Below are 10,585 nucleotides of genomic sequence, written 5' to 3'. Positions count from 1 at the left end.
AGGTAATAGATCAGTTGCGCTTACTTGGGTGATGTTTCAAAGTCATAGAGCAGGAAAAATGAGGACCAACGGAATTTTTCTTTTTCTTCTACGACTTCTAGATACCGAGATAAATCGATTTAAAAAATTCAGGTAAATCGTTAAGTTTGACGTCACGGCATACGCTCCCGTAGGCGATGACGTCATAATTCATGACTCTCGCTTCGTTTGTTTGTGCGCAAGCGTTTCTGCGCATTTTGACGTTAAGTCTGACGTCACAACTCTTTGAACTTTGTCATTGGAACGGCAATTAAAAATTGAATTTTCGACCTTTTAAAGTTACTTTTTTGGAGTTTTGACCTCAGATTCGAATTTTTCACAACTTTTTACGTAGGAATCGACCTTTTATTAATAATATTTTCCCAATTGCAACTGCTCCATTAAAAGTAATTTTTTTTTTTGTCTTTTTTGTCTCGTTTCCACCATAATTACCGAACACTTGGTCAGATATAGATGGAATTTGGCAAAAACATTCAACACATTACTGGGAAATTTATCATGTAATTTTGGGGCCGATCTGGATTATTTTAGAGACTTTTTTTTCAATCTCGAGTGGTTTGTCTGATTTTGATAAAACATTTAGCAAGCTTTGCCAAATGGCAAATATTTAGCACATGAAATATTCACGGTCATTAGATTTAGGACGGGCTTTCAGGGGCCCTATATGGGCCCTTTTTCTGACTTCTACAGTTTCCTAAATCACTAGTAAATCAACTAATCCACCACTTCTTCCGTTCAACTCCCGAAAAACTATGTATTTTTATTTGATTAAATTTGTCAAACATGTTTAGAGCACATGTATATTTGATTATTAGATTTTGGACTCAATCAATCTTTCAGGGATCCCATAGGGTTCCCTTTTTCTGAGTTCTACAGTTTCCTAAACCACCAATAAATCCACTAATCCACCCCTTCTGTCTTTCCTCAGGCTCAGAAGTTCAACATGTACGTGCACTACTGTCGTAACAAGCCCGACTCTAACGCCCTCCTGGTACAACATGGGGGCCCCCTGTTTGAAGAACTCCAGAAGAAACATCGTGTGGACCACCCCGTATCTGCCTATCTCATCAAACCTGTACAGAGAATCACCAAGTATCAACTCCTACTCAAAGATCTACAGGGCGAGATCAAGGGACAGGGAGAAATTAAGGTAAAATTCTAAAATTTTGCGTGCTACCTAACCCCGAAATAAAAAGATCTCAAAATGGTTCTGTAAAATAACTCTATCCAATATTAGAACTTGGACAGTATGTACTCACTTTTGAAAGTTATTTTTGCACTCTACCTACCCCCCATCCCCATGCTAAAAGTACCTCCATGCCTATAACCCAGAAACAAGGAGAAATTAAGGTAAAATTCTAAAATTTTGCGTGCTACCTGACCCTGAAATAAGAAGATCTCAAAATGGTTCTGTAAAATAACACTATCCAATATTAGAACTTGGACAGTATGTACTCACTTTTGAAAGTTATTTTTGCACTCTACCTACCTTCATGCCTATAACCTAGAAAATAATATACTCGTACCTCTTTGTCAAATTACTTAGATTATTTGTTAGGTTTATATTAGACATCCTATGTACAAGGAGAAATTAAGGTAAAATTCTAAAATTTTGCGTGCTACCTGACCCTGAAATAAGAAGATCTCAAAATGGTTCTGTAAAATAACTCTATCCAATATTAGAACTTAGACAGTATGTACTCACTTTTGAAAGTTATTTTTGCACTCTACCTGCCCCCACCTCCATGCCTATAACCTAGAAAATAATATACTTCTTTGTCAAATTACTTAGAGTTGAAATCACAATATTGATGTACTGATGTATATTTATTTAACAACAAATTACATAATTGAGGAAGATGGCCTAATTTTCAAAGTCCCGACATAACTGACATTTGTAAACACAACAAACATAATTATATTGAACTCAATATTGAAATGAGTAAAATGAACAAATCTTCTTTTTCTAACCTTTTCCTATTTAAATAGGAAATAAACAAATAATGATAAATTATTATTTATATATATATGTTCATTGTACGAGTTATCTGCCCTTTCGTTCTCAGGACGGCCTGGAAGTAATGCTCAGTGTACCGAGGAAAGCTAACGACGCCGAGAGGGTCAGGGTAGGAAATGAAGCGACTTGAAGAAGGGAAGGGAAATTTCGGGATTAGTATTTATTTATTTAGTAAAGCTGGTCAGGAGGGAGGGAATTTAGACAGCTGCAGGCTAAGAAATGGTAGAGGGATTTTAGACAGCTGCAGGTTTGCCAGAGTGGTGCTGTTCGTATGAGTAGGGTCATCGGCTAGATTTCAGCCCTATTTCACCGCGACCTGGTTGGATCTTTTGTGACTCGTTGCGAGATCGAAGGGTCCAACTGGAAGGAAAGAGAACTGTGTCGTAGCCACAGACCACACGAGTCAAATTCAGCACTTGTTTCATTACCAAGCCATAAAAACGGCGATGAAACACTCGCCTTGAGGTGGGTGGAGGTTGAAAAAGATGAATAAATGTTCCCTGATAAAAGGACTTACCTTGGACTCCAACCATCAACTTCCACAGTCCACTGCACTAACTAGTACACCACTGAGGTTGGTTCTGCCTCAATTGTACTCCCAGTCTTTACCCTTCTGTCCCTCCTACTTCTCTCCCCCAATCTTTACTCTCTCCAAGACTAAACCTTCTACTTCTCTTCTTCTTCTTCTTCTTCTTCTTCTTCTTCTTCTTCTTCTTCTTCTGAAATTCTCTTTCTCACCTTGGTTTCCAATTTGTTTCCTTATTCTTCCTCTTCATGTTCATTTCTTCCTCTTCCTCTTTCTTTGCATTTCCTTCCCATGCTCGTTTTCACCCCTCATCTCCCTTCTAAGTCCTCCCAACTTATCTCTTTGTTTTTACCTCCTCCTCTTCTTCCTCCTCTTCTTCTTCCCTTCGTCTCCTCCTCGCGTCGTTCTCACCTCTTCTCCCTCCCATATTCTCCTGAACTTTACCCTCTTTCTTTTACCCCTTCATCTGCCTTGTATTTCTCTTCGTACTTCTTCTTCCCGTCACCTCCCCATTTCCTTCCTCCTTTCCTTCCCAACACTTCTTGTTCTCCTTGTCACCTCCATCTCCCTTGCTTTCCACTCGTTCTAACCTCCCCTTCGTCTTCCCTCGTTTTCCCCTTCATCTCCCTGATATTTCTCTTCCTGCTTCGCCTTTCGTTTCTGCCTCCTCCTTCTTCCCCATCTCCTTCACAATCCTCCCTCTTACCTCTCAGCTCTTTCAAAATTCCCTTCCAACACCCCCCATTCCTCCTGCTTCGCCTTTCGTTTCTGCCTCCTCCTTCTTCCCCATCTCCTTCACAATCCTCCCTCTTACCTCTCAGCTCTTTCAAAATTCCGTCCCAACACCTCTCCTTTCCTCCCTCCTTCACAGTTCCCTCCCAACACCCCCATTCTCTCCCTTGCTTTCCATTGCTTCCTCGTTCTACCCCCCGTTCGTCCTCCCTCCTTCCCCTCAGCTCCTTTACAATTCCCTCTCAACACCTCCCATTTCCCTCCTCCCCATTTCTCCTTACTTAGAGTTGAAATCACAATATTGATGTACTGATGCATATTTATTTAACAACAAATTACATAATTGAGGAAAATGGCCTAATTTTCAAAGTCCCGACATAACTGACATTTGTAAACAATAACAAACATAATTATATTGAACTCAATATTGAAATGAGTGAAATAAACAAATCTTCTTTTTCTAACCTTTTCCTATTTAAATAGGAAATAAACAAATAATGATAAATTATTATTATGTATGTTCATTGTACGAGTTATCTGCCCTTTCGTTCTCAGGACGGCCTAGAAGTAATGCTCAGTGTACCGAGGAAAGCAAATGATGCTCTGCACCTTTCACTCCTGGAGGCCCCTGCTGATGTCAATATTGACGCTATGGGGGAAGTAGTCCTGCAGGATGCACTGCAGGTGTGGGACCCCAAGCAACTCATACGAAAGGGTAAGTAACCGAGTGATCCAGAGAAGTAACTCCAGAACTCTTTTAAGAAAGGTCCCATAAAGGCTTTAATAAAGGTCCTCTAAAGACCAAATCAGACCAAAAATGTAATGAGCCAATGACCTTTATAGCTTTGAATTTTTGACATATTCCGTCCGAATTACCTAGATATAAGTATTAAAAAAAATCCTGGTTCACGCAAAAGTGAAATTGGGGAAAAGTAAAGCTCTAAATACGGCCCTGGCGTCAAGTACGTGATGAAGGCAGGCTTTAATAAAGGTCCTCTAAAGACCAAATCAGACCAAAAATGTAATGAGCCAATGACCTTTATAGCTTTGAATTTTTGCCATATTCCGTCCGAATTACCTATGTAAGTATTGAAAAAAAAAATCCTGGTTCACGTAAAAGGGAAATTGGGAAAAGTAAAGCTCTAAATACGGCCCTGGCGTCAAGTACGTGATGAAGGGGCAACTATTACTTATTTACATTAAAGTATTGTGTGTTGCGTCTAATAGAATGAAGGGGTTTCTAACAACTTTATCATTTTTTTGTTTTTTTTTTTTTTTTTTTTTTTTTTTTTTTTTTTTTTTTTTTTTAAGAGGTTTGACAGAGGGAACTTTAACTGCTATGGTCTTATCGTCCCGAAATCGAGGAGAGAAGGAAGACAGGATAGGAGAAAGCCAGCCGTTCCGAGAACGAACATTATCCCATCAGGATAAAATCCGCCCCGGGCGGGAATCGAACCCGCGGCCTAGCGCTTACAAGGCAGACGCGCTACCAACTAAGCTAACTAGGCTGGCAAGTTTTAACTTTTAACCAGCATTGCGCCCCAATATATCTACCTCGTACAGTTGTAACTCGTACAGTCTTGTTCCCATGACACAGCATCCCATAGCGTGCTTGTTTATGATACAGAGTGTGTCTATTTCCCTTGTGATCGAATTCCTGGAAACTTGAAATATCATTTTGTATAACTCATGTCACTTAGAGTGACACAGCTGTCTTGTCGCGTGACTTAGTTTCCTGTCACACAAGTTTATAACATCAATACGTACAAGTTAACTGTGATTATTCAATACAATCCCTAGTGATTTTTCAATGAATCGTGATTATTCAGCATATCCTTTGTGATTTTGTTGAAAATGTCGAACTGAAACCAATTCAATACAATCCCTAGTGATTATTCAATGAATCGTGATTATTCAGCATATCCTTTGTGATTTTGTTGAAAATGTCGAACTGAAACCAAAGTGTTCTGTGTGTGTGTGTGTGTGTGTGTGTGTGTGTGTGTGTGTGTGTGAGAGAGAGAGAGAGAGAGAGAGAGAGAGAGAGAGAAGGGACCTAATAACAGTATGTACCTAATGGTAGAAAAATATTGACCTATACTTGTGGCCTACACGGTAAACTCGGTCACCCACAAGTGTAGCTGTAGAAGGTCCTGGGTTCGATTCCTGGTTTGGTAGTCATACGATTTTTATCAAAAGAATCATCGTTACAGTCATTCCGAGCAGACTCCCCCTTTAAGACTACAGAAGTACAGAAATGGTCTGAGTCCTGAGAGCGCTCAGTAGTGCGCTAGGCCAAGTTCCAGTGAACACACCTGTGTATCTTTAAATACTCATATTTCCTACCAACCTCAGTGGTGTAGTGGTTAGCGCGGTGGTTTTCGGATCTGGAGGTTGGTGGTTCAAGTCCAAGTCAAGTCATAAAATTTAGCGTCGTGCATTAAAGCAGGGAACGACACTTGTGACAAGCATTTGTGCTTAACACAATTAAAATACCTTTTTTTACTGATTTTTCCTGCACCACTCAATCTGTTGTTGTCTGTTCTATTCAATTTCTATCCTTCTAATTCCTAATTCCCAATTCCTCTGAATCAATTCTCTACCAGTCTCTAACATACCAACACGTATCCTTTTTCATGCACGTACAATACGTATACACTCACATGGTTTCCTTGCTCATTGCACGATATGGTATTAAAGAATGATACAATTCTCTTGCACTGTCTGTGATATAGGATATACCTATACTAGGTATACATCAGCTATGTGTAGATTGCTATAGAATCGTATGTGTGACCCTTTGACTTTTGACTTTTTCGATGATAGCAGCCCCCGCCCAGCGTTCTGAGAACGGCTACCTCACCCTCCAAACGCATCACGTTGCCGATTGAACAGGACTTGGGTAAGTGAACCCCCCCTTCATGTTATTAGTTCAGGTCTGTATTCAGCCTTCTGTATGCTCATACACCGGTCTTGGGCCAACCACACACTATCTGGTAGACACAACATGATAGTGTGTGTGCTCATCAGGTATCAGGCAGAACTGCCGGCGTACCATTTCAGCCGTACATGATAGTGAGTGTGCTCATCAGGTATCAGGTAGATCTGACAGACGGACCTGATCAGGTGTACCTGTCAAGTGAGTGGCTGACCTTAAGCCTTTTTTATGCTCAGAATGTCACATGAAGGGTAAACATTAGTGGTTGGGTGGAAGACCTCACATAAGTAAGAACCCTGTCACAACAAAGCCTAAAAAAATGGAGGGAAAAAAATGGGTATCTTCGATACAAAATTTCAGCTTTTGATGAGTTTTTTTTTTTTTTTTAGTCATAAAATTTAGCGTCGTGCATTAAAGCAGGGAACGACACTTGTGACAAGCATTTGTGCTTAACACAATTAAAATACCTTTTTTTTGCTGATTTTTCCTGCACCACTCAATCTGTTGTTGTCTATTCTATTCAATTTCTATCCTTCTAATAATCTAATTCCTAATTCCCAATTCCTCTGAATCAATTCTCTATCAGTCTCTCACATACCAACACGTATCCTTTTTCATGCACGTACAATACGTACACTCACATGGTTTCCTTGCTCATTGCACGATATGGTATTAAAGAATGATATAATTCTCTTGCACTGTCTGTGATATAGGATATACCTACTAGGTATACATCAGCTATGTGTAGATTGCTATATGTAGAATCGTATGTGTGACCCTTTGACTTTTGACTTTTTCGATGATAGAAAAAAATTGTCAGTAAATGGATTAGTTCAGGTGTATTCAGCCTTCTGTATGCTCATACACCGGTCTTGGACCAACCACTCACTATCTGGTAGACACGACATGATAGTGTGTGTGCTCATCAGGTATCAGGCAGAGCTGCCGGCGGACCTTTTCAGCCGTACCTGATAGTGAGTGTGCTCACCAGGTATCAGGTAGACCTGACAGACGGACCTGGTGTGCCTGTCAAGTCTACCTGATGTGAGTGGCTGACCTTAAGCCTTTTTTATGCTCACGAATGTCATATGAAGGGTAAACATTAGTGGTTGGGTGGAAGAGCTCACATAAGTAAGAACCCTGTCACTTAGGTACAACAAAGCCTAAAAAAATGGAGGAAAAAATGGCTATCTTCGATACAAAATTTCAGCTTTCGATGAGTTTTCTCTCTCTCTCTCTCTCTCTCTCTCTCCCTCTCTCCCTCCCTCCCTCTCCCTCCCTCTCTCTCCAATAGCAAGAAACTTGAGCTGAGCACTTGTCTTTGTTTGTTTTACGCAAATGAAGTGTGTGTGAGGGAGATAGACATATAGGGGGAGATAGAAGGAAGGAGGAGGGGAAGGTAGAGAGAGAGAGGTGAGTGTAAACAATAGGGTGGTGGGTGTGTAATTGTGTATGTTTGGGTGGGTCAAGCACTTGAATATGTAAAGGGTTTCCCCGGTGACTACACAAGTTAGAACTTGGAAATATTATAAAAGAAAAAAAAGCGACCTGGAATTATAAGAATAGGATGGAAAATATTGTTTATTTGTTTCAACTTCTTAGGTTTACAAACATACAATTAAAAGTAAAAGGTTGGCTTATGGCTTTAATGATAACAATGATGAAAATAATAATAATAACAATAACAAGACCTGGAATTATAAGAGAAAAGAAAAAGAAATGAAGGAAAGAATGAGAAGATTTGGGAAAATTTGGGAAATTGGGTGGGACCCTAAAAACGTTCTCAATTTTCAAAGTGGTGTCAAATTTCCATGGCTTTTATTGAATGTTTAAATTTTAGTCAAAAGTGGCAGAGTGTTTCGTAGTGGAAACCATTTCCACTCCTACCTCATTTATACCTTTTTCGCTGGCATTCCATGTTGTGGTACTTGTGGTTATGTACTCTAAAAAAAAAAAAAAATACCTGCCTCTCAAATACTGACATGCCCCGCAGAGCACATCAGAAAATCTTTGGACATTTACCTTTCACTTTACTGACACTTCAGACTTCAACATTTCGGTCACACTATAACAACCGTACTTAAATGCACGACATACACACTTGTAGACATTGAGGTACCTAGGTACCGGGTACCGGGTGTAGTTAAAATTCGACCAACATTTTTCTACTTTAGATTTAGGGTGTTATGTATGTAGAAGTCTTTCGCCTTTGAAGGGGGTTTTTCCCCCAAGATACCCTTTTTTCTTTTCCGGAAACTGATACGATCTCTCCTCTTCTGAAGCTCATTTCCCCTCTTTTAAAGGAAAATACAGGAATCTGTTTAACCACTAGGTGGCGTGGTAGTGCCTGTATGAAATCGTAGGAAATCCAAGATGGCGCATTCCCAACCATTGAGGTTGTGTTTTTATACAGGGCGAAAGGGGGGAAAAACGCTTTTTCCAAATGTATCCTTGGGCTCCTTTTCTCATTTCTCACCCATAAAGCGATCCCAAGTATTTCTGTACGCTGTACGGTAATCGAGCACTGTACCGTCCGTACAATGATCAATGGGACACCCTGTATACTAAATACCCGTCGCGCCTCCGATGGCGACCGCGACCCTCGGTACTACCTCACCGCTAGGTGGTACTCCCAATCACAGCGCGACGCTACCGTCTACCCCGGCAATGCCTCGCGACCAATAACCCGTCGCGCCTCCGATGGCGACCGCGACCCTCGGTACTACCTCACCGCTAGGTGGTACTCCCAATCACAGCGCAACGCTACCGTCTACCCCGGCAATGTCTAACCCTTCCCTTGGGCCGCATAGCCCTTCCGTCGGCGTGACAAGCCCCGGGCAGGGGTCAGTGACCGCTGGCTGTGATGCGAACAACAACCACACCGGGGGAAGTAGCGGTACCGCTTCTAGCACTACCTCTAGTGGCGGGCGGAGAAAGATCTCCCTCCCGTCGTGGTTTCGACAGAACTCGGCCATGGGGTCAAAGTCCAAGTTGACGCGCCAACATACAATTGACTCGCCCGGCAACTTTCATGCGCGCTTCTTGCGCAAGCAGGTGTCCACGGCTGCCGCGCAACGGGCACAGGTGCGCTTTGTTTGTGTTTGTTTATAGTAGTTCTGTAGACTGTATTCAGAGGAAAAAGAGGTTTTTAGAAAACGTTTGATATTACCAGACTGCACGGCTATATGTCAGGCCAAATTCCAGTATTTATCAATCACCGTGTGTAACTATTAACTATCAAATGTAGTCAACCACTTTTGACCACAACATTAAAAGATAAATAGGTATCATATTCATTTTGCTGGGATATTTTTACGGCTAGATCTTTTATAAGATGATAGCTCTGCTTATACGGATGGGCATACCGTTTATAAAAATAAGTAGTAGGGCTAGTTTATTGTTTGTAGTAAGTAGTAGGGCTAGTTTATTGTTTGTAATAAGTAGTAGGGCTAGTTTATTGTTTGTAGTAAGTAGTAGGACTAGTTTATAAGTAGGCTTGGAATCATATCCCAGTAGGTACATATCCACATCAACTAGCTCCTCAATATTGTCCTCACGAGGCTGAGTGTGATATGTTCAAGTATCCAATCTTCTTTCTATGGAGTGGTTGTGGTACCTACCTCGTGAGATGAGATACAAAACCTCTCTAAAGTTGTTGTGAAGAAACCCTTACTGACATTTTTATTAGCTCCTGATATCCATTTCCCTACAAAATGCTGATATCAGCTTGATAAGAAATACCCCTCCCTCCTTTCTCATTCTTCTTTTGCCCTACCTCCTCCACCTTCTTCTCTCTTATTTCTCTCCCTCTTCTTTATCTTCTTCCCCTCTTCCTCCCCCTCTTCTCCTTCATCTCTCTTTCCTCCTCCCTCCTTCTTCCCCTTATCTTCTAACATTAGATAATTGCTTGAGATGACCTCATCTTCCTAAGTCTCTCTCTCTCCCTCTCCCTCTTCTACTTTATCTTTCTCTCTCTCTCTCTCTCTCTCTCTCTCTCTTCTTTCTTCCTCTCCTTTGTTTCTAAATAGCATACTAAGTTAAAGTGATGTGAGAGAGTGAGAGGGAATGAGGTGGGGAATCGAGAAAGAGAGAGAGGGAGAGAGAGATGAAGGGGGGAGGTCTCTTCTTAATAAAAACAATTTGATGAGAAATTATATGCGGTGTGAAAAAAAAAGAGAGAGAGGAGAGGAGAGAAAGAGAAAGATGATGAAGAAGAAGAGGCAAAAAAACGGAACTATGTAGAAAGAGAGGAAAAATGGTACAGGAGGAAGAGAGAAAAAGAGAGGTTGAAGAGAGAGAGAGAGAGAAGTAGGGGAGTATTGATCTTGAGATGCTG

The 10,585-nt window shown here is 41.0% G+C and overlaps 1 protein-coding gene across 2 annotated transcripts; it reads left to right on the top strand.

The window, feature by feature from the left end:
• The first annotated feature begins 954 nt into the window (after positions 1-954).
• On the top strand, positions 955-4,076 carry LOC103520273 (kalirin-like). 2 transcript variants are annotated; one of them, XM_026831463.1, is made up of 3 exons: positions 955-1,189; positions 2,106-2,153; positions 3,918-4,076. In XM_026831463.1, the coding sequence occupies exons 1-3, from the start codon at positions 983-985 to the stop codon at positions 4,035-4,037; spliced, it is 375 nt and encodes a 124-aa protein (XP_026687264.1). In that variant the 5' UTR covers positions 955-982; the 3' UTR covers positions 4,038-4,076. The 2 variants fall into 2 exon arrangements, with proteins under 2 accessions (XP_026687264.1, XP_026687263.1); XM_026831462.1 differs by lacking the exon at positions 2,106-2,153 and having other exon boundaries at positions 3,870-4,076.
• Positions 4,077-10,585: the final 6,509 nt, after the last annotated feature.

This window comes from Diaphorina citri, unplaced genomic scaffold (assembly GCF_000475195.1).
Source record: "Diaphorina citri unplaced genomic scaffold, Diaci psyllid genome assembly version 1.1 scaffold3402, whole genome shotgun sequence".
Classification (NCBI taxonomy): domain Eukaryota; kingdom Metazoa; phylum Arthropoda; class Insecta; order Hemiptera; family Psyllidae; genus Diaphorina; species Diaphorina citri.
Note: the sequence above shows the minus strand (reverse complement) of the source record. Positions and strands in the feature narration are given on the sequence as shown.

Coding starts and splice junctions, on each gene's coding strand:
- LOC103520273 (XM_026831462.1), top strand. CDS start 983: ATGTACGTGCACTACTGTCGTAACAAGCCCGACTCTAACGCCCTCCTG. Junction 1,190..3,869: donor AGGGACAGGGAGAAATTAAG/GTAAAATTCTAA, acceptor TTTCGTTCTCAG/GACGGCCTAGAAGTAATGCT.